Genomic DNA, 25,674 nt, shown 5'->3' with positions numbered 1-25,674 from the left:
TGTATTCAAATAATTTTTGTGACAGAAGTTTTTTTTTTTTTTTTCCTATCTCCTTACGACAGACCGGAGTGAAGGGAATGGGCAGACTCTTAGTCTTTGCTCTGTCACTCACCAGGGTTGGAAAAAATAGTTTTATTTGAAAAAGAACAAAACATGTGTTTAAAACATGAAAAAGATGCTCAAAATGTTTTAAACATGTTTTAAACACAGACGAAAAAAAAAAACATGTTTTATAAAACAGTTTAAAACACGACTTTAAACATATTTCAAAATCATGTAATAACTTGTTTATTAAGACTTTTTTCTCTTTACTTGCAACCGACTTTTTTCATTTATTTTATCCTGGTTAAGACCACTGTACAGAATATTTCAGTATAGATTAGTAATTGTCAACTTATTTCATATAACGACCCCTTTTTATTACATCCTCTTGCCAGTGACTCTGATAAGCACTTTCTTGGTTGTAATAAGCTTTTTAGGTAGATTTTAAAATCTATCTACTATGGAGATTTCACATAATCTATCAATATGCATGGTGAAACAAAAGTCCTCACCACCCTTGTGCGTTGAGAACGAGTTGAGGGAGAATAATGAAACTTTCAAATGATCTGACACATCAGATGGTGCTATCAAGCATCATAGCGGTCATCTTTGATTGGTATTCACAATTTCAAATGCAAATGGAGTCATGTTCAATCTTTTAATTCTAGAACTTTACCAGAAATATGCTTATGCGGTTATTTTAGCCTTAAAACAAGTCATTTTGGAGTTACTGCTTCTGAAAGTTTCCTAATTACGCTCTTAGGGGTCAAGATCGCGTTTCGTGGAGGCGGCTGGGATTTTTAGTTGCAAAAATTTGATTACTATTTCAGAACACTCATGCTAAGAAAATTATCTTAAAATAATAAATTTTTGAAAAGTAATGTTTGAAGCATACTTAATGTTGTGCTAAATTTAGAATATTTTCTGCAAGCCTATGTAATTGGTTGTTTTTTAGGTCAATAATTCATTGAAGAAAAGTAATATTTGGGGCGTTCAGAGCGCAATGGATCCAAGTCCATTTTCAATAAGGTTCAGGTTTGCTCAGCAAATAAATTCTATTTCCAAACGTAATATCTTCGCAGTCAAGAGTGCGAAATAAATATAACTAAAACCACATGAAAGAGCATGGGATAGTTTCATATGACCCGTCAATGGGGCAGGAGGATAGCCGCCCCCATCCCACCCTGAAGTTTCAGATTTTGGGGCAGTAAGGCAGTTTTAGAAACCTTTCGATAAGCAAGGTTTAACAGAACAAGTTTGAGATCCTTACACCGAATAAATACGGAGGAAATATAGGTGATCAAAACTGGAAAGTTGTTCCAAATGATGTCCTTTCTTCTTCCCGTAAAACTCATGTTAAACGATTCCAAGTTGTACGGAGACTGACAAGGTACATTGTCAAAGTGCCCCCTCAGGATTCGTTTAAAATTGATTCAAATGCAAAGTTCTCCGTGGCCCAATGTGTATTATACTAATTTAAGCGGCCCATACTGATAATTTGCATATTTATGGGCCTTCATATATCCTGAATTCAATCATACACTACTATAACACTCGGACACAAGATTGCTTTTAGTTTCTTTAGATGTCACTGGACATGAATGTGGGAATATGCAAAACACATTGAATCAAGTACTGCTTCTCTGACATATGTTACCCGCCTTGGCCGCCATCTTGAATTCAACTTTTGGTTTTCCAAATGGCCATAGGTGCAAATGATACATCAAATTAATGTAAAGTTTTACCGTAGCTTGTACTATTAAATTGTCAAGCGCTTCACAAATATTGAACCAAATAGAAAGTTGTGCAGTGCCCCGTGTTTGTATGTAATCTTTTACGTGAGTTATTGTTGATAAAATATTCTCTGAACATATATACATGCAGACACACAGATGTCAATACGGAAATGGTAGGTCTTCACCCAAATCTGGTCGTATCTGGATTTACATTAGGTATTTTGACCGTAATACAATACTTCTTTATTATAGCATAACATGGAAGTAATTATCAATCACAGAAATGTAATAAAATTATGACACCTATGTTTAAGGAGTTTTCCAGTTAGAAATTGTTTTGATCAAAAACGTAAGCTTAACTGATATTAATCTGCAATGTTTATTCGCGAAGTGCCTGAAGGGATTCAACGTGTAATACCTTCCAAACGATACAAGCTACGGTAAAATACACTACACCACTAAATTTCTGAGAAACTTGTAAATGAACTTGATGTATCACTTGCACCTATTTCCATTTGAAACACCGAAAGTTAAATAAAATATGGCGGATCCAAGATGGCGGCAGGTGTGGATAGCATGTCAGAAGCAGTACTCGATCCAATTTGGTTTGCATATGCCCACATTCATTTCCAGTGACATCTAAAGAATCCAAAAGCAATTTTGTGTCTGAGCGTTGTAGTAGTGTATAATTGAATTCCGGATATATGAAGGCCCATAAATATGCAAATTACCAGTATGGACAGCTAAATTTAACACAATACACATTAGGCACAGGAGAACTCTGCATTTGAATCAATTTTACACGAATCGCGAGGGGACACTTCGCGAATGTACCTTGTGAGAACCAACATGTAGGCTACCGTATCAACGAATGCCTGCAATATTTTAATTTCAGAACAGCAATTTATCAAAGAACCTTTTGTTTGTTTTCTGAATACAACACAAAAACTTGTTTCCATGATAATTCTTTTATTTATTTTTTAATATAATTTCTACAAGTAGTCTAACCTTCGACTACGACACTTTCTCGCAAGTTAACTGATAAGCACTTGAACAATACAAAGAACGTTAAAAACAAGGGGAGAAAAAGACACGAAATAAATTGTAGATCACCACATTGACCTGCTGTAGCCACGAGAAACTAAAACATTCACATGAGAAGAAAATAGTCTTCTGAATGAGTAGCACTTTTTGATAATTTTCTTTCTCTGGCAATTTTTTTACAAAAATAAAATAAAATAAAAATAAAAATATGCTTAAAACACATCCTAAAAAATACACGTGTTTAAAACAAAATGTTTAAAACGTATATAAAATTTGTTTTAAACAAAACTAATTGTTTAAAACAAGTTTTAATCGTTTGTTTTAAACATTTTGTTTTAAACAAAACAACCCTGTCACTCGCTGGATGCAAGGACGGAGGGGCTCGAATGAGGAATTTTTGTTTTGCTTGAGAGAGAATGAATCATATTGCTTCAAGGGCAAGAGTGTTCCGCAGTAGGTTTTCAATGAAGAATTGTGTTTGCTTTACGACGCTCATTTTTACTATGAAAGAAGAAATAAAATACTTTCTTATTGCACTGTAGAATTTCGGAATTTAACACCTAATGTATATGTGTAATTTTTTTTAAGCATTTTAGAAAGCAATGAATGTTCATGAAGTATATTTTAATCAAAAACGTTACTACAAAAGCATGGATGCAAAGCCACAGACAAATATATAAGTGTTATATTTGTAATTCAAATAAATAACTACAAAATACCAATAAGCAGAGAATAGTGAAATGTCGAAAAACAAAATCTCAAACTTTACAAGGAAATGTGCTACATAAACATGAATTTATATTGTTTATTTTTTTACTAGACTGAAGGTCAGAAATATCGTGATTTGGGTCAGTTGTCATGTAAGGTATGTTTAAGACAGGAATACACATGGAGGTTCAGTAAATTTGGTTCCCGGTAGACTTGCGAAACTGCATGCATATTTTGGCGTTCTTTGTAGATATATGGTTAGTAAACGCGCCTTCGGCATGGAATCCTGGTAGGAGCACGTGTGATCCAGATTCTACATTAAATAGTAGGTCTACGTCTTGGTACTGAAATGAATGATTGAATGACTTATTCATTTATTTTAGAAACGGTCGAAATCGAGTACATACTTGAATTTCAATGCATCATGCAAGCATTATCATGTCCCGTCCCTATTTTACATGTTTATAAATGTTATAAACGTATGAGGAATGAAGCTAGTTATCTTTTTTACCATTACTTACAAGTACGTACGTAATTTTTTGTATCAATTTCAAACTAGACTCTTCATGTTTAATAATAATAAAATAATGTGTCCGTGTGTCTATCATCAGCTTTTCACATTGACAGGAGTGACCTAGAGCCACCAAATTTTGCAGACAGGTAGATGCTCACCATATCTAATTGCCTACAAAGACCTTGTACTCGAATTTCGGCGCCGGGATGGGAGAAATATGGAGTGTCAAGGTGTATGCATAAAAGGAAATGATAAATACTCGGGATGTTGGATATTATTGTCACATTTACAACGATAATGTATATTTCTTATGTACTTTTAAGTATCATTTTTATTTACGGGCAAAACGAGCTATTTAAATAGGTACAAGCTATCAACGAAGAAGAAGAAGAAGAAATTATATAAAGAAATAATTTAAATATTTTGTATTATATTGAGATTTTTCTTGTTGTTGCTATGACAACTTATTTATTTGGTGGCGATGGTAATGTAGAAAAATACAGAACGAAGAACCACATTGTTATAATTGGATGTATGTTATTTTAAGGTGACAAATAAGGTATATGTTGAAAAATATATATAATCTAAAAGTGCATAACTGTGGTGCGATTCATTTATAATATCGTGGACTTTATAAGTACTCCAAGTATATTTGAATCAGGGAAGGTAACTAAAAGTAAACTAACGTTAGTTTTCGAGGTCGGTGAGATGAATAGTATCATATCCGATGCCGTTCAAGTCCAACTTTGTTCCCTATTGTCGTGGGGGATTGCGGGGACCTAGAAAATAACATTCCAAAATGATCGATTTTTTAGTGTCAAGTTCATGGTTTTCAGGATTGCTGAAATGAATATGAACACTTCCGAGGCCGTTCATATCCAGCTTGAGCCCCATTGTTACGGGGGGTTGGAGTGGTGAAAAATGTAATGTCGAAAATGACCGATATTAGTATCAAATTCATAGTTTTCGAGGTAACTGAGATGAATAGTAATACTCTCGACGTTCAAGTAAGACTGTAGGTAGCCCTCATCGTTATGGGAGTTGGGGTCTGTGAAAATTTTGTCAAAAATGACCAATATTAGTACCGAATACATAGTTTTCGGAATCGCAAAGCTGATTGGTGACAGTATCGATGATATTTGAGCCAAATTTTAGGCAAGAAGGAACATGGCAGCTAGTCTGGGAACTGAGAGGGGCAACGCTGAAGGCATTCTTCGGTATTTATTTATTTTACTCATATTGAGATAGTCAACGCCGAAGACGTCGCTATTCGTATTTATTTATTCATTACACTTATGTTAATAGGGGCAACGCCAAAGGCGTTGCTCTTCCTTATTTATTTGTTTCACTTATTTGTTTGCCCGTAAATATGCATTGCGTAAACCTTATTCTCTCCGGGCGAATAATGTGTATTTCAGCTAGTATGTTAGTAGATATGTAACCGAGCGAATTTTAGAGTGGATTAAGAAATTAAAATTGAAGAATTAAGTATTGGCAACATAAATTGTTTTCCAGTTCTTCAATAACTTGAATTCATTATGCAGAATAAAGTATTTTAAATTAAATTTAACAATCCTGTATGTAAGACATGTACTGGATATATTGTATTATGAGTATGCAATTCGTTGTTAGTTTTCCTGTAATATTTGTACCTCCCGTCAGAATTTAAAGAAGCTTTTAAAGTGAAAAATCACCTAAGACCCCCAAAGTTGGGAAGGAGAAGCTTACGGAGAGGAGAGGGAAAGCCGCATTCGCTCTCATTGCCGATGTGAATTACCTCTTATAGAACTCTGGAGCCGCCCCTGGTTATATCCCAATCCTTGTCTTCTCTGGGGTTCTCTTCTTTTTCTTCTTCTTCTTCTTCTTCTTATTATTATTATTATTATTAGTAGTAGTAGTAGTAGTAGTAGTAGTAGTAGTAGTAGAAGAAATAATAATAGTAATGTTTATTATTATTATTATTATTATTATTATTATTATTATTATTATTATTATTATTATTATTATTATTATTATTGCATTTTCTTTCCTTCTGGTAATAAAATAATATATCTTCAAATTGTAATAATTTACTAACTACAATAAATTGAATTTATTATTTCTGTATGCTCCTAGTAACACAGAAAGTGTACGTGATGTTCAGTTTAGTCCTCGTCAGCATCATTCGTTTGCAGCCGTGTCAGAGAATGGGAATGTTCAGCTCTGGGACTTAAGGAGACCAGATAGGTTCAATCATCAATTCACAGCTCACAGTGGACCTATCTTTGCTTGTGACTGGCATCCGGAAGTCTATTGGCTCGCTACGGCCAGTAGAGATAAAACTATTAAAGTAAGTATTTTAGTAAATGGTGTTTTGTGTATGTATCTAGCCAGTTTGTTTAATCCTGTGGATGTATTGGTCAGTATTTAAGCTAAACCTTGTATACCAAATTTTACATAGTTTCTCAAATATTTTGCATATCCTTAGTTTTCGGCCATGCGAAAAATACATTATGTAGGATCGCGTTGATATAATAAGAGAAGGCTTATTCTTGATAAAATAAGTGAATAAATATATTTATCTGCTTACACTACAACAAGAACTGGTTCCAACTTAAATAAAGATTACTCTTCTCCTTTTATGAGAAGTCAAAAAGCAAAGGGACTTTCGAGAAAACATACGTTTATTTCAATAATAGAAAACTGAAAGATACATTATTTTTCCAGATAATCTCCCTGCACTTCAACGCACGTTTCCCAACGTTTCACAAGTTTTTGATTCCGTCGGGAACCAATTTTGCAACGCATCAATAACTAGCCGATGGCTGACGTTTAAATTTCTTAACTTCTGGTGATGATTGGTGTTTCCAAACCATGCTCGCAGCCTTATTTTCCGGTTCGTGATGATGTGCCCAAGTTTCATCTACAGTAACGATTTACTGTAAAAATCCATTTCCCTGCGATAATAACGGGCCAAATGTTTACGAGAGATGTCGAACCCTCGTGCCTTATGGTTCGCGATAAACAGCTGTCACCATACTACGCTTGCATTCGACGAATAATTTCTGCAGTTTAACACCTTCCGCAAACAAAAAGTGAATCACTGCCCTCATTTCCTCCTTGGTGCAGATCGACAATGGAGCGCTATGTTTAGTGGTCTGCTACACTCCAATGACTAACGCGGGACGAGAATAAGAGTGACACGTTGCAGACGACACTAATTCAGCGCTGGATGCTAGCAGTGTTATCCAAACCCTAGTGCGAAAAATTACAAATCCCTTTACTTTTTGACGTATCCTCGTACAAAGATCGTGCACTTATTTTGTTTAATCATTGTCCATAAATACATCTATTTCATGTATCAATAGCTCAACATATGATAAATCAACTTTCACATATGTTTAACAATCGATTTAAATGTAATCTTCCAAGGTTAAACTTTCTTCACGACACAGAGCTGAATGGTTCGTAACTAATTAAATAACGACTTTTTAATAAACCTTTTTGCAATGTTATATTGCGTTGACCTTCAACATTTCGTTTCATTTCTCTAGCATCTGTGTTGGAGGAATAGTGAAAAAAATTAAGAATCAATAAGTTCAAAAGGTTTATCAGTATTTTTCTGTAATTTAAGCAAACATTAAACGTGCAATTTTGACTCACAGCTGTCAACTTTACAAACAGGTAAAAGATATTTATAATTGAATAAATTCTCACGAAGTTTATTAATCATTATCTTTAATTGTAATAATAAAATAATGTGTGTGTCTGTCATCAACTTTTCGCATAAAAGAAGTCACCCAGAGCCACCAATTTTTTTTTTTTTTATACAGATAGATCTTCGCCAGATCTTGTCGCGTACGAAACTCTTTCTTTCGACTCGAGGGGGTGGTAATTTTCTGGAGGTATAGTGAAAATGTATCCACATTTTGGGTTGTTTTCTAAGAACACCTGGCATGTATGCAATCAATATTAAATTTTGGCGTTGCGGGCTTACATAACAGCAGAGTATAAATAGCGGGTAATAGAATGATCATAGAAATCATTTTATTCCTCTCGTTTATTCAGGTTCTGAATTAAGACCAGAACACGACAGGTGCTTACTTTTTTTTATTATTATTATTATTCAGGTTCTCAATTGAAGACCTGACAACGATGCATGCTTACAGCTGATATTTATTTAAATGTGTATTGAGAATTCAACGAAAATATGTACTTGTATTGCAGGTATGGGACTTGACATCGAAACCAATTCTGGAACACACAATCCATACTATAGCATCTGTAGGAAGAATCAAATGGCGTCCACAAAGAAAATACCACATTGCAAGCTGTGCCTTGGTTGTAGATTGTAGCATTAACGTATGGGATGTGAGAAGGCCATATATACCTTTCGCAGCATTCAATGAACATAAAGATGTAGCCACCGGCATTGCTTGGCGGGGAGATCCTCATGTCTTTCTTTCAACTAGTAGGGTAAAGTATATTTCAACTTTTCTTTTTAAAGATGATGTCCGAGAAATAAACTCCTAGTAGATCTACTAATAAGAACATAGAATCAAATGTCGCTGTACCAAAGATCAGTATAACGAAATGTTGAGAATTGCGAAATTATTTTTAGGCTCCTTTGCTTCCCCCTATTTAATATGTGTTAATATACTTCATTTTAACGATTTCAAACTTTCAGTATAACGAATAAATTGAAACTCATCCTGTCTAGAAAGTAAAGTATAACGAATGAATTGAAACTCATCCTGTCTAGAAAATAAAGTTTTATACATATCTTGCGTTGTTTTACTTGAATTTTAACTCAATATTCCCTTCCTTAAATTGGAAGCCTCCTCTGAGGATAGACCTCTGAAGAAAATATCAAGATTCTATTTATACTCTTGGCACTTTGTAGTCTTCTTCGTATTGGCAGATACTTCTAAGATTAAACTTGAAGTACAAAAGTTCTTATTCTTTACACACTAAGTGAAATGTTATTTGCAGCCATTATATGAAATATGTTAACTGCTCTCCGAAAATGGCAATTCTTCAAACTATGTCTCCTCGTTCAAATACAGCAACGCAAGGCATGTAGAAACCTTTATTTCCTACGTAGTATATGATTGCGTAAACAAAATGAAAACATTAACATATTACGAGGGAAAATCCTAAAATAAAGTTTACCCAAAATCCGACAATAAAGTTTCCCCAGGCGACTGTGGACAGAGATGGGGGACGCAAGACCAAAAATAGCATGTGACATTCAAGATCAGACGTACTTTTATTTTTCCACATAAGTACCACGTACATTGAGATTTTGTCATACCGGTTTATAAGTTTCAAACACTCTTCCAGGAAGAATTCAAGGCTCTGCATACGGAAGAAGCGTCGAACAGCTTCTGAGACTTCAGCATTGCTTCCAAAGTACCTACCATCGAGAGTCTTCTTCAAAGTCGGTTCGCTTTAATCATGCCATCCACCATCCTGATTTTTTGTCTGTAGTGGCCGTGCATGTCCTTTCAGATCTCGGTGTAAACAGCACTTGCTGCCGCCCTTCACTGAATTAGCGTCACCATCTCCGCATCATTTTTTTGACGTGCCCATTCATAGCGGACAACCGCTTGCACTTCCCCCTTTAACCACGACCTTCTCTCCATAGGTACCAGGCTCAGACTGAGAGACTCGTCTTCCCTTTGCACAGGCGCTGCGACGACGCCATCTGCAGGATCGCGGGCCAACTTGTGTCTGGGTGTGCTGCGCGTGCAACCGCAGTCTTGTTCGCCCCACTGCTGTTCGCCTTCTTGGGGAAAACGAGAGGAGAAACTTATTTTCGGACTCACCTTCGTATGAAATTCCACCTGTTTTATAATACAATGTTAATGCCTTTTTGTTACATTATTTCATTATCCAGATAACATGGAGCCATTTTTCATTGATATTAGGTGACGTAGTTTGTAGAATTGCTATTTTTGCAGTGCCAGTTCATATATTTTCATAACATTTTTCATGTAATGTATCAATGTATTGATTTGTAGTAGATCAATAATACATACTAATTCCTCTTGTGTTTTAAATAGGATTGTACTCTGTATCAGCATGTATTTCGGGATGCTTCAAGACCAGCAAATAAAGCAAATCCTCAAGGTGTTACTCTGAACAGCAGAAATGATGTTACCTATGCGTGTAGAGTGAATGCGAATGCCGTTTTACCTTCGAAATTTGCAGGACTGGTTAGGTAAGGTTTCAAAATTGTTTCATGTACTTTGAGGACTAAGACACAAAATAAAGAAGCAGATTTGCCGATAGATTCTCTTTATAAAGCATAATTTAAAGATAACGTTCTTATTTTATATCTCTAGTTAGTTGATTTACTTAGACTTTTTCACTGTGCTCTACTACTTTCTGTAGTAATTTTCTAAAACTGTTAAACTGGACACATTTTTAGTTTCTAGAAGAATTAGTGAAAGATTAGTCCTTGGAAATTTCAGAAACAATGTTTTCCTTTTTAGAAACTCGCGACTTGTATTGTTAATAAAGATTATTATTATTATTTGTTAACCCTCCTGTAAATGAGGAAAATAAAGAAATTCTAGAAAATATTGATTGCTGTCATTGCCTTCTCCTTTAGGAAAATGCCATCGCACAACGAACAATTTTGTTTAGCGACGAGCAGCAGTCTCCATCGTTTTTCGAGTAAGTCTCATCAGGAAGTTAAGTGGTTTCAGGAGACGGCGAAAAGGTACATTTTGACGGGAAAATCACTTTCTGATATCTGTGATCATAACGCTGCAGTTGCCAAAGATTTAGGAAGACATCAGGTAAGTATGTGCGAAGTAGATTCGAAGTAGATACTCTTCAATCTCTCGTTGATATATCAAGAGAGTTGAAGGGGTAATAGGATGAAGGTGTTATGTTACATTTTTTTTTTTAAAAAATATGAGTTTTGGTGGCGTATGAAAGAGTTATATGATATTCTTCATTCAAGTGATATCTCGTCTGGATAAAGATAAAAATTTTTATGTATAGTGATCCATTTATAAATGTAATCGAAGTAACCTTGACCTCAATTTTCTCGAATTATATAATTTATTACATACCACCTTCATCCTGTAAGCCCTTCAATTGTTGTTGTTGCATATAAACTTTAGACAACTTAAAAGCTGTAATGGGTGGTATAGAAAATTGATATATTAGCCTTCTCCTCCCACTACATGGTAGTGAAACATTTTTTTTTCCGAAATTCGGTACTGCCAACAAAATTCGATTTAGATTACAGCTTTCGGCGAGGATGGGTGAGTAAAAGCTGATTTCCGTCACATGAGTAAGGAATGGAATGTTTTAAATGGTTTGGCGAAGAAAAAAGTAGTCTGGAAACTCCGAGTGCTTGGTGTTGCTTTGTTATTTAACACTTTCTGCCTGCTTTCAACAGAATATTTCTTCTTCCGTTGAGAAGGAACGACCCATATATGCAGGCAAGTTGGTCAATGTTTGTTCATTTATCCCTTCTCTATATTGAAGTAAGTCAGAAATAGAAAGAAAGAAGTAAGTCATTAATCACAGTGTAACGGAGACAAAAACTATGACAACGTCGTTGGACACATATTAAGTTACAATGTCACTAGTAAGAGGATACGACTGTTTGGACAGTTCCGATTAACACCCACTAAGGCTATCTTGTTGTTGCGGCTACAATATGTAGCCATACGAGGTTATTTTCTGATTTAGTTACACCAATTTTATATTGTATAGTATTGCATATAGTCAGGCAGAGAAAACATTCGAATCAAAATAAAAGCTAACTTCTAACCAGAAACATCGACATAGAACTGAAGAATAGATTTATTGAAGCATATGTGTAGTATGCCGTGGTGTGGTGGTGAGGCATGGACTCGCAGAGAAAAAACAAAGAATGGAAGATTTTGAAATGTGGTACTGCAGGATGATCTTGAAATTAGGGTCGATAAGGTATCAAATGAAAGAGCATTGGAAGCAGTAGTGTGATTTTTCTGAAGGGGGTAGGGAAAGGAGACTGTCCACCAACATAGGAGTTTCACGTTTTTTAGTAGAATATTAGTATACAATTTATTAAAAAGGCCTATGTTTATCAAACTCAAGAGGGGGAGACAATTTCCCCTGCCCTCCCCAAATGATACCCTTGATTGGAAATGGTAGGAAAAGAAAGTATACTAAAGATTTCCTTTCCTCTGGTGTGTGAGTCCCCTGGTTCCATCCCAGTTCGCGCCAAAGTGGACTTTGTGGAGGACAAATACCGTGTGCGTGGGTTTCCTCGCGGGTTTTCCCTTTCCTCCCACTTTCTTTATTCCACCATTTCATTAATTTCTCATCATCGTCTCCTTTGGCATACACGGCGTAATTGTGGGACGTAAAACAGAAAGATTTCATTTCAAACTGAAGACTATTTCAGTAGAAGAAATGGCAGAAGGTAAAACACCTAGAGGAAGGTCGCGAGTGTAATATACGAACCAAATAATACAAGATGTAGGGAAGAACAGATACAAAGAAATAAAATGTCTGTTTTGAGGTTTGCTAATTAAGAATGACTCTTCCCGTTTTGCAGCTCAGAGATAGGTAGGGGATGACGAGTTAACACCTGATGTCATCGGCCTCGTGGTGTCTGTTTCTATAACTAGTCTTCGGAGGCGATGTCTGTGAAGGATTCTTCGTGTTTCATTGATTGTGACGGCATACGGCTGCTTGCTGGTGTTTGGGCCGGAGTACGTAAATTCGTTTCGTTTAGCAATATGAGAGGATATTGCAATAGTTTTCAAGCAAATAGTTTTTTTTAAACGTTAAAATTTATGCTGTACGATAAGAAGGCCATCTGTTAAAATGAGACTGATATTGAAGTATGCCTTCATCATGCTTTTCGTTATGACACTAGTAAGACGAGAGTACTTGTTAGTATGGTTAATAAGATAGGTACAGTTAATTGTTTGTTTCTCTAAATGGTGATACATGTAATCCTCTAACAGTGACGCTTTTCTCTAAACAGTGATACATATACTGCTAACAGTGACACTTTTCTCTCTAAACAGTGATACATATACTTCTAACAATGACGGTTTTCTCTAAAGGGTGATACATATACTTCTAACAATGACGCTTTTCTCTAAAGGGTGATACATATACATCGAACAGTGACGCTTTTATCTCTAAACGATGATATATGTACTTGTAACATTGACGCTTTTCTCTAAACGGTGATACATATACTTCTAACAGTGACGATTTTCTCTAAACAGTGATACATATACTTCTAACAATGACGCTTTTCTCTAAACTGTGATACATATACTTCGAACAGTAACGCTTTTCTCTCTAAACAGTGATACATATACTTCTAACAATGACGCTTTTCTCTAAACGGTGATACATATACTTCGAACAGTGACGCTTTTATCTCTAAACGGTGATACATATACTTCGAACAGTGACGCGTCGCACTAAACGATGATACATATACTTCTAACAATGACGTTTGTCTCTAAACGGTGATACATGTACTTGTAACAGTGGCGCTTTTCTCTAAACGGCGATACATATACTTCGAACAGTGACGCTTTTATCTCTAAACGGTGATACATATACTTCGAACAGTGACGCGTCGCACTAAACGATGATACATATACTTCTAACAATGACGTTTGTCTCTAAACGGTGATACATGTACTTGTAACAGTGGCGCTTTTCTCTAAACGGCGATACATATACTTCGAACAGTGACGCTTTTCTCTCTAAACGGTGATACATATACTTCTAACAATGACGCTTTCCTCTAAACGGTGATACATATACTTCTAACAATGACGCTTTTCTCTAAACGGTAATACATATACTTCGAACAGTGACGCTTTTATCTCTAAACGGTGATACATATACTTCGAACAGTGACGCGTCGCACTAAACGATGATACATATACTTCTAACAATGACGCACATTCTACTTGCAATTAAAAGATTGAATTAGGAAAAGTTCACTCTACATTTTATATTTTTTGTTTCTGTTCCAGATTCATTTGGTTTGGTGTATAGTGAAAACGTTGTACTCTAATAAAGTAGGAGATTTTCAGCAGTCTTCTGGCAGTGCTTCTAAAGAGGAAGGGACGACCGTCCCTGATGGCGTGACAGACGGTGATCAGTGGTCAGGAAGACACCAGTCTGGTGCCGTGGAACGAGGTGAAACGCCAGGTGGCTTCAGTGAAGATAACGAAACGGAGACTGACGAAACCGATCAACATGACAGAGCATTAACTTCCTTGGCCAGTGGCTTAGCTCATGTTCATGGTGATTTCTTCTTTGGTGATGGCGAGATGGATCAAATCAATGTGGAGTTTGATCAGCTCAATGGATTGGACCAGACCCAAGACTGGATTTTGCCTAGTGAAGCGTTTCAGCCTCGTCATGAAATTCAAGATAGATCTCCACCACCGGAGCAATTTCCTAATCATTGTTCCCCAGATATTGCTGATACAGGTAGGAAACAATATAAAATAAGTGCATGTAAGCTATAGATAAAAATGTATGTACGTACGTTCCAGCATAACCTTGGAACAATTTCAGACGTACAATCTTTTTTAAAAAAAAAAAAAAAAAAACGTGAAGGTAAGATATTCCTAATATCTCTAGGGAGTAGAAATGGGATAATGTAAAAGAAAAATCGAAAGATATTAATGTCGAATCTATACTTTTCGGGGCTGTTGAAGTGAATAGTGATACTTCCAGTGTCGTGCAAGATGCCTATCACCCTAGGATATGGGAAGAATTGACGTAAAAATAATCGAAAACGACCAATATTAGTGTTAAATTCATGGTTTTTGAGATCGCTGAGATGAATGGTGACATTTCCAATGCCGATTAAGTGATAGTTCATCCCAAATCGGGATGGGAATGAGAAAGGATGAAAACTAAAATGTCCCGTTTGACCTAGATAAGAGTTGAATCCATAGTTTAGGAAAACAGCTGGCCCGTTTGAAATGACTTTCGAAACAGAGTATCCAACTCAAGCTGGGTTTCTGTCACGTCAGTTTGATTAAAGGGGATTTTTTTGAGAGGGATAGGGTGTTTCAAAATTTATGCCAAAAGCAGAGTGTCTTACGGATAGTTATCATTGCACTTTAATTGAAATGCGTATCCTAAGAGAGAAGAGGACTCAAATATTTTCCATATACTTATTCTCCCGTGCGAAGAACGGGTAGTATGAATACTAAATTAATTAGTTCTTATGTTTAAAGGTCCACAGCACTTGTTTTTATCTTTTTGAATATCATTTAATAACTATAAACAATATGACAATTTTGGAAAGTAAGTCAGTTAACACTTAACAAACTGCTGTTAAATGAATCGTAAATATAGCTGACCATCTGTTTGCCAAAATTTTCAATGCAGACCCTCATCTTCATCAGTGGCGATTTTTTTCATAACATCTGATGTTGTAAAAGACCACGTTCAGTACATCTGTACAATTGTAGTAAATTTTCAAGAAGAATGCTTCGTGTTAGTTCAAGCACTTAGATATTTACAGCTCAACGCGTTGAGGTAACTTTGTTTTTTACCTCTGTAAAAAGGTTACCGTTTATTGCGCCATTCTGGTGGGCAAGGATTCCACTCCCTGCTTAAGAACCCAAAATTTACTTTTCTTCCCCTAGATTTACCATTCTTCAGTTTGATTGTACAATTTGCAATGAAAATTTTTTTCCGCAATCTCATAGGCCCAAAATGCGCCCTAAACCCCGTCTGTGGGGGATACCCCTGCTGTTGCGTTCTCTAATATGATTAGCAACATGAAATATGTTTTGTTAAATAGATGAAATAACCGACTTTTATTCACGTAGTTTCCCCTATATATGCAAATTTAGTGATATGAGGTGTTCTGGAGAGAAAGAAGGCTTTCTTTGTAATTTCCCAAAATGATCTATATATTAAAATGCTAGGTTTATATGTTTGTCTCCGAAGAAGAGTTTATATGTTTGTCTCCAATCTTTTCGACAGTGAGATCTCGAAAACCACAAGTGCTAGAAACATGCCGTTTCCACTGGTCAATTCCAAATTTTGTGTAGATTATCCTTCTAATTGAATATTTTTTTAAAAAGCCGTTATTTCTTTATTACATTTTTTAGGGGTGCACTAAAGTGTTGAAATTTTGAAAAGTAAAGCATCATATCTTACGAGTTATACATTCCAGCGCACATTATTGTATACAGGGGTTGCATGTCTCTCAGGCGGTTGTTTCATGGGCAAATGATAATGAAAAACGAAGGATAACTATTTCTACAGACTAAGATGAAACTTTATTGTTTGGAGTGTTTTGCCCAATGAACACCATATATCACTGACATTATAATTAATTGTGTATATAATGTATTTGCTTATTACATACTGCATGCAAGAAAGAAAGAAAACATTGACCATACATGAATTAGAAACTCCAACCGGAAGTAGATTCAGTTCTTACAAACGACAAGAGGTATTGAAAAAAATAATCGAAAAAAATCTCCCCTTTATGGTACTCTTCGTCGATTTTTATCGAGACGTCTTTCACTTGTGTCTGTAAAAGGATATGTACAGGTGTTGTGAGAAACGACAAGGAGATTCATGCTCATATGCGAATGATGTGCTGTGTAGAGAGCGCAGATTCAGCTAGTCTACATATTAAAATGCTAGGTTTATATGTTTGTCCGCAATCTTTTCGACAATGAGATCTCGAAAACCACAAGTGCGAGAAACGTGCCATTTTTACTGATCGTTTCCAAATTTTGGGTAAATTGCCTAGTTCTAATTGAATATTTTAAAAAACGTGGCCGTTATTTCTTTATTACATTTTTAGGGATACATTGCAAGTGTTGATTAAAAAAAAAAAAAAAGCATCATATCCTACGAGTTATATCTAAGTATATTCCAACACAACATAGTTGTATATAGGGGTTGTATATGTCTCAGGCGTTTGTTTCATGGCCAAATGATAATAAAAAAACATTTCTCCAGGCTAAGATGAATTCGTTCGGAGAGTTTTGCCCAATGAACACCATATATCACTGTATAATTAATTGTGTATGTATTTGCTTATTACGTACTCCATGCAAGAAACAAGGAACCACTGATCATATATGAATTATAGACTCCAACCTGAAGTAGTCTCAATCTTGCAAACGGTACGAGATATTGAAAAAATAAATCGAAAAAACTCTCTTTTGTGGTACCCTTTGCCGATTTTTATGAAGACGTCTTTCACTTGTATCTGTAAAGGGACATGTACAGATGTTGTGAGGAATGACAAGGAGATTTATTCTCATATGTGAATAACGCGCTGTGTAGAGAGCGCAGGTTCAGCTACTAATTATAAAAAATTCCAAACAACAATATTAATAATCACAATAAAAATAATTAATAGATAGAGAAACATTTTGTCGAGTTTGCCCTTATGAAGAAAGTTGAAAATGTATTTTTGCCAAAACAAGCCTTTGTTGAGTCACGGCCTTCTCAATTACAAGGCCACGGGGCTACATTTAGGCTCAGCCGTGACGTCACAACGAATAGGTACACACAAAGACGATAGATTCCTGCGCACTGCTGAACAACACTTGTGTGCGGTTAGTTAAACAGTGAGTGCGTCTTTTGAAAGTGTAGGGCTATGTGATAGTGTTAAGTGAATTTTTATTTTAAGTGTTTATTCTAAGTGTTTGAAGTGTTTATAATTCGGAAACAATAATGCCTTTTTACTTGTTGTGTCCCGAATTGTAAATGGAATTACCGAAACAACTCAAAAGTTCTCCGTAAGTTTCCATTTGAAGACGATATACGACAAAAATGGCTCCGTAAATGGTACACAAAATAATTCATAGTCACCCAATCCAGTAGGGTAAGACTGTATTTTTTCAAGATATTTATTGATTTATTTAGTTTTTAAGTACGATATTAACTTACTTCTTTGCAGCATTATTCACATACAAATACAGAACTTTTTAGATTGTTTGTATGCTTAAAATAGGTAGGATTCAATAATTGTCGGTTCGAATTCAATAATTCAGGAATTAGCCTAGACATATAGAGTAATATCATATAGTCTTCTCCGGAAGTAGGCAACAGTAAAATGTATTGATATATTCCTCAGATTCAATGATCATAATAATTATAATATTTAAGTACCAGATCTATAAATCAGTACTTTTTTTAGTAGATTGTTATATTCCTGTTTCACCACAGAGACCCTGTGCCATATGTATTTATAGTTTCATAATTGAATTTGTCTACTGTATCAATGGCAGAAACGCCAACCATGTAGCTGTGAGGGTGTTTACATGTATCAACAGTGCCTATGGCTGTGAAAAAAATAGTAATTTAAATAAGGATGGTAATTCATTTTATACATATGATTGGCCATTCACAATTGACAGATAGCAGCAATATTTGTTTATCATACAATAATTATAAAAAGAACTAACAGCATCAAATATGAATAAGGAGCCTCAATTTTCTTTGAAACAAGCTTCAGTAATTTATATGGTTAAGAGAATCAGTGAGTTGAAATGTGGTTATTTAGATACTTCATTTGTAAAACGAATTCAGGTTGCGAAAACCTGGGAGGACGGAAAAAATTTACCTCGACTTAATATTTTTGGTTTAAATTCCATACACATTAACAAGTCATTGGGGGGTGGGGGGGTGGGGTAAATAAAACGACATTACTCTCAGTACTTTGGAAATTAATTACAGTATTTCATATGTAATTAACGGATGAACTAGTGATATGGGAAATCAGTGGCATACGTAAAATTTCAAGAAGGAAGGGGTTCAAACATTTAATCTCATAACATTTCATGACAAATGCGATTTTTGTATACATATCATAATATAGTAAATTATTATTTTTCCATAATATCTTACTCATTGGAGAAGTTAACCCCCCCTTGCATACCCCAGTGTGGAAAAACAAACTAGAGTTATTATGATCTGACAACTTTGTATATATAACTCCACATTATTTAATAATTTCGAATGTTCATATATGTGACCTTTGTCAAAGCATTCCAATGGGATTTTTTTTTTTTTTTTTTTCAGTTCTACATGCAATTCGATTGTGATGATTTGACAGTGTTCGTGCTAATTGTTTTAAGTGTTGGTTTCACAATGTAATTTTATTGATTTCTGCGATTTCTGTTATTATCTTCACTAGTTGGTTCAGTGGCTAGCGCGTGAACCTTTCGTGCGTGTGGTCTCGGGTTCGAATTTCACCTTCAACTGTAAATCTACTGTCCGCATCTCATAAAACATTAATGCTGAAAAGGTACGGTAAAACTCATATTTTGTTTGATTTGGTTTCGTGTCTCTCCTACTTATATAACCAATTACAAAGGGCTGATCTCAAAACAGATTTGAAGCCCTCTCACCAATTTAGTAGGTTATTTCACCAACAATGCAAAAAAATTTAACAGATTATTTCTTCCGCATCAAGACCAGAAATTACTTTACGAGACAAGAAAATCTTTTTAGAGAATCTAGATGAGACAAGAAGTAGGTCTTCGTAAATCGAAATGAGACGAGAATCCTACAAAAATTGGGAAAAGTTTTCTCCTGTCGTGGTCCAGGAAGAGTGTAATATAACAACATTTAAATTATATTTGTTATTGAAGTATATTATGTAATCATTTGCGTATCTTCAAATGTTGATGAATGCTCTTAATTGTTTTCGTACAACAGGGTGTCTACTAAAATTCCAAAATGAAATTTTGTGACTTTTTCGTAACCTTTTCTTTAACAAATCATAAAATTTCCTCATATTTTCAAGAGCGAATTTGAGTGCGAATTAGGCCGAATTTTCATCCATGCGATAGAAACGTACTTTGCTTCCGATTTGGTAGCGTCTAAAGCCTACGATAGACATTTTTGGTATTGAACTTTGACGTTTGATAGAACAATTTTTTTCAATCTGTACTTACATTTGTAGAGTTAAAAAAAAAAAAAAAAAAAATCGTGACCCAAAAACTAAATTTCGTGACTTTCATGACCGTTTTCTGATTTCGTCACATTCGTGACCGATAGACACCCTGTACAATCACTTTAATAATTTATGAATTTTTACAATGAATCTTATAATACTAAAACACTGAGATCTAAGACTTGAGTGAACCAGTGTTGCCCACGAGACTTGACAAATATCCTGTCTCCAAAACGAGACGGGCATCATGTTTATCGGCTTGTCTCTTAATTTGAACATACACTTCTCGTCGTGTTTCCGAGACGATACGAGATATTTCTGCATTGTAGACAACATTACTTTTGTTTTCCTTCAAATACTGAATTTCTTAGTCACCTTTCATGCCACTTGTCTTCATTTGATTGGGTCATCAAGTATTTAAAAGATAAGTTGAATTTAATTCATTCTTTTTGAAGTATAATTTCTTCCTATTCAGTTTTTTTTAAGTTCATCTCGCAAACGTGAGGATTGTATCATGCAATATATCAAGAGCATTTTCTTAAATGCAAATAGCTAATAATAAGCAAAATTGGTAAACGCTTGATCACCGTATCACCTGAGTGACGTGGAAAGCGGTGAATAATAATAATAATAACACTGGCGTCTCTGGCATGTAAAATTTGGGGGACATCGAAGAAAGTGATTAAAATGGTGCTACCTAGCCCAACATATTTATTATCTTCGATTCCATTTGTTACATTTCTGCTTACCTTCACGGATCCCCTAAGGTATATCAAGAACTCTGATATTTCTATAATAATCGTTCCACAGCCTGAATAATATATTCCAAATAAATATTATTATTATTATTATTATTATTATTATTATTATTATTTATTTGTTTGTTATTCTGTCGTTAGTAAATAAATTAAATTAGAATGAAATATTGAATATTTTGTACTTCAAAATATTGGGGGGGACGCGACCCCCTCGTCCCCCCCGTCAGAGACGCCTATGAATAATAATAATAATAATAATAATAATAATAATAATAATAGGAAGAAAAATTAGTCAAAGTAGTAGTGAATAACTATTTATTAATCGATTTTTATTTCCTTGCTATAACAGCATTAATTTGCAAGTTTCGTGGTGCCTCAGTGGTAGAGCACTCAGCTCTGGGACATGGGGTCTCTGGTTCGATCCCAGCTCTCGCAAAGTGAGTTTTGTAGTGGACAAATATTACATGCATTAATTTCTTGGAGTTCTCCACCATTTCGTTCATTATCATCATCACCGCCTCCCTTAGCCTCGGATCATAATCGTTTAGTAAATTTTTTAAAAAAAGTACAACTCATCCCTAGCAAACATAAACCTCACCTAAAAAGAAAAAGTAAGTAAAATATGCGTGCACGCTGGAAATACATACGTTTGTGTTTCTAATTGCCAAATAGAGCTTCGATAGCTTTTCATGAAAGTTTTCTCTATGCGCTCTAAGATGATACAAAGACTTTGGAAGAACCTGAAGTTTTAAATGTTTCTAACCTATTATTCTGTTGAAATTTATATGTAAGAAATATAATTTTTAAGAATAGTTTTCTTGATAATGTGTTCCTTATTACCATTACCCTCCCGATAATAAGTCTTAATTTGATATGATCAAAGTTCTACGTCTCTCTCCTCAACACTCAATGCGTATCGTTTATATACATATAATTAAAAATTCAATTTTGTAAAACGACTTGCTTTTAGATTTCGTGTAGAGCTGACCAACTCGGTCCAGCACACTGCGCCTGCCTGTCACTACTTTGTGTGACGTCACACGCTACGACGAAGGCCTTCTCTCTTTCGAGGGTCACGGTTGAGTTCACCTTTACTACGTGGAACGCGTCATATACAATAAGTGAGAAAATACATGACTGAAATGAATCTAGATTCGAGCCCGAATCTCTGGCTTACAGTGTAAAATACGTTAACCACTACGCTCACCAGTCCACTCTCCGAACTGCCATACGTTCTTCCACTCTTGCAATCTATGTTGCAATCCAAAACAATGGTTTCCTACTACTGTAAACACTCCCACTAAAGAAAATTTGTGGCTATTAAATACATAAGGAACTGAAATCGTAGTTAAATATTAAAAGTCTGGATCTCTATAATACTGTATTTTTTTCTTTAGAATCTCATCCGATCACAGTGGAAGATCCGCCAGCGGCTGTTCTATGCGTGCCATCATTACCTCGAATAAATCCATGGGATGCCAACCCAATAGTTGCAGCAGCGTTGTGCCACCATGCGAAGACAGGAGACGTACAGACTTCAGTGTCTGTGTTGCTAGCCCTTGGAGAGAGGCGTCGCGGATTAGTCGATGAAACCACCCAAGAACAGTGGCTTTTGGCGTATTTGGATTTGCTCGCGAGGCAGAAGATGTGGGAAATTGCAACGCAGGTAAGTAAATAAATATGAATTTGTGCTTTTTCTTTCTTAATTCTTGAAAGTTTTCAGACTAAAATTTTCATCAGCTATTTAATATCAACTACCGTCGGGGAAAATTGCAGAATAAAAAAGAAAATGTTAGTAGTATACGAGTAGTGATGGATCCACGAATAGAGTATCTGGAAAATTCCTGACTACGCCATCGTGGTTGTTTGCGTGACACCACTGCAGTTTTCAATGCGAGACTTCGTTTGCTCCTTGTTCTATTCATGTAGTTTCATGAGAATAGGAGCAGAAAACTATGACGTCATAGAGTACTGTTGGAAATGACTGCTTTGCACTGTAAAGTTTATTGAATTCTTGTTGTAACGTAAGACGCACATAACAGTAAGTTCTTATACGTTAAAACACAAACGGATGCTGTATGAAATTATTCCATGATAATGAAATGTCATTCATCATGTCTTTTATGTACCATCAAGTTCTCTTTAGATGCATTGATGAAGAGGTAAGGAGTGCCCCAAACCGTTCGCAGATTATGTGCCTTTGGATGTTTTAAGGTATAAGAATTTTACTTACTGTTATTAGAAGTAAATCCTATTGTATCAGTTAGTGATTATTACAAATATAATTCTAGCATTGATTGTTTTTTTTTTTTTCGAACAAAAAAAATCAGTCAATTCGAGAACGAAAGAAGAAAAAGTATATTATAGATTTACACGAACTCAACTGCACCTGTACGTCAGGTGGGTTGTATAAAATTGATAGAAAACTTCATGTGGTGTACACGTGACACTGTTCCTTTTTGTGCATATATTGCATTTTGTGTAAATGCCCTTCTTTTATTATTGGTTATTATTTAATTTATTTTTAAGGTAATTCAATTGGCATGGATCCCCTCCGTTTGTCAGCTAAATCAACAATCAACAACAGTCCATACAAATTGTGGAAGATGCAGTAAACCGTTGCTTCGTGCAGGATGGTTGTGTGATCGCTGTCATAGTGCTAGTAATACATGTAGTGTGTGCCATAATGTCGTTCGTGGACTGTATGTGTGGTGTCAAGGATGTTCACATGGTGGTCACTTGGCACATATTCAGGAATGGATTACAAATAATAAATATTGTGCAACAGGCTGTGGGCATATGTGTGAATATACGTAGTTAAGTTTATTGTTAATCGGGAATGTTGTTAATATTTCCTGTGCGTGTCGTATACGGTTGTTAAAATAATTCAAAAACTAATACTTGTCAAAGTTAAGTTCCTATTTTTTGAGATAGAGTTAATATTTAACTCTTTTATGATAATATTTATTGTTAAGTTATGTTAAGGGAATAATGAATTTTTCTGTAAATATGTGTGTATGTAGCTACATACTGTATATAATATAAAGCAATTGTGAATAATGTCAAAACACAGAAGCACTAATTTCTAATTGGTTGTGAGCTAATGATGAGAAAATATTGCTAGATATATTCCTAGTCAAATTGGAATTGATTTTATACATATTATATATATATACAATGCAGTCTTTAATTACGCATTTGATACTTTTGGTGCATTATAATGTGATCCGAAAGATTGGTTTTGGTTCTTGTTTGAACCAGCAATTATCTACATTTTCATAAATTATCTTTTTGATTTTTGAAAGAAAATCAAATTATATTCTTCTATGTATAATTTACAATGTCCTTCCTTCTAAAAATCGTGAAACTATGATTCACAAGCCAAGTAAAAAATGCACTTTAATAACTAAAAGCTTTTATATATATATAATGGAATAAAGAAATCAACCTCTTATACTTACTATTTTACTATTCTAAGTAGTTAGTTAGTATGAGAGTAGTAAATTTGAGAACATGAGAGAAAGCTGTATAATGTATATAAGAGCGCCAGTTCCTTATTTGTCATAGTATGAGTGACTATTTTCTGTTAAGTAATTTATTTATTTTCCGCTTCAGGATTTCTGTTTTACCTATAATACAGCGTGTCCTAAAAATACTCTTAATACTTTAAAGTGGTAGTACGTTGCTTTGGTGGGCCGCGGTGGCTCAGTGGTAGCGTTCACCTCTGGTGCTTGGGGTTCCGGGTTTGATCCCAGCCCCCTGCCAAGTGAACTTTGTGGTGGACACACACCGTGTGCGTGGGTTTTCTCTGAGTTCTCCCGTTTCCTTCCACTTTCTTCATTTCATTCATTACTCATCCTCACCGTCTCCTTTAACCTAACCGGCATAATCGTGGGACGTAAAACTCAAAGATTTCATTTCATTTTTACGTTGCTTTGGACAATCGTATTTAAATGAAATTGGTCGCATTTTAAAGAAAAACTCAAATATTATTTACTATACCTCACAGACATTGAATGTGGGCCCCACGAGTGGCGATACAGATATCAAGACGATATTCCCATTCACGCCACATACACGTTCCAACATATCTGATGAAATGGACTGAGTGGCAGCACTGATACGAACTTCCACTTCTTGCAGGTTTTAAGGCAATGAGGTACATTGACACAATCCTTTGCGTAAACCCATAAAAAGAAGTCAGAGACCAGTAAGTCAGGCGACCTCAGCGGCCACTTGCAGAAGACATCATCATCATTTCCGGCACGTCCATAACTCCGGAAACTTATTCTTTAATGACAACACAACGAAAGCAAACATATTTACATTAGCACATTACGGCATAACAGTGCAAAAACGTAAAAGCTTCAAGTGACTTCCAGCAGATATAGGAACTACGTGCTAAATATTCAACAATGAACTCATACCGACTAATCACAAAATAAACACGAATGAATTTACTTTTTCTGTGTTTGATCCCGTCCATTATTGACATGCACAAAAATATTTGTTTTTTTTCTTTCAAATGTGACCAATTTAATTTAAACACGATTATCCAAAGTGACATATTACCACTTTACAGCATGATAGTATTTTTATGGACACGCTGTATATGTTTCACAAAACGCAAATATTGATACAATTGTTTCTGTAACAGATTAACAAATCATGTCAAAAAAGAAGAAAAATATAATGAACCAAAAGCTTGAACTGCTTTTCTTACTAAAAGAGGCCACAAAGTGTTTAACCTCACTATGATAGAGATTGTGCTAGTAATCTAAAACTTTGCACAAATGATAGGTTTGTATCTCAAGTGATGTGTGCTAATTTGTTTCTTTACTGGCTCTGTTAACTTATTATTATTATTTTAACGTTCCTCGTTTATGCACTGAAGCTAAAAGGAAACTGATCATATGAACGGAATGGTGGAACAAAGAAAATGGGAGATCCGCT

General features: G+C 35.2%; 1 protein-coding gene across 2 annotated transcripts in view; it reads left to right on the top strand.

The window, feature by feature from the left end:
* Wdr24 (WD repeat domain 24) overlaps positions 1–25,431 on the top strand; it is a 44,463-nt gene extending 19,032 nt beyond the window's left edge. For both annotated transcript variants that reach the window (XM_081741510.1, XM_081741511.1), the window contains exons 5-11: positions 6,160–6,373; positions 8,251–8,499; positions 10,089–10,246; positions 10,640–10,829; positions 14,043–14,505; positions 22,119–22,387; positions 23,251–25,431. In XM_081741510.1, the coding sequence (XP_081597636.1) occupies positions 6,160–6,373; positions 8,251–8,499; positions 10,089–10,246; positions 10,640–10,829; positions 14,043–14,505; positions 22,119–22,387; positions 23,251–23,538 (1,831 nt within the window). In that variant the 3' untranslated portion in view covers positions 23,539–25,431. The remainder of the gene's footprint in view (positions 1–6,159; positions 6,374–8,250; positions 8,500–10,088; positions 10,247–10,639; positions 10,830–14,042; positions 14,506–22,118; positions 22,388–23,250) is intronic.
* The last annotated feature ends 243 nt before the right edge of the window (positions 25,432–25,674 follow it).

The sequence above is a fragment of the Thermobia domestica genome, chromosome 15 (assembly GCF_964235325.1).
Source record: "Thermobia domestica chromosome 15, izTheDome1.hap1.1, whole genome shotgun sequence".
Lineage (NCBI taxonomy): Eukaryota > Metazoa > Arthropoda > Insecta > Zygentoma > Lepismatidae > Thermobia > Thermobia domestica.
Note: the sequence above shows the minus strand (reverse complement) of the source record. Positions and strands in the feature narration are given on the sequence as shown.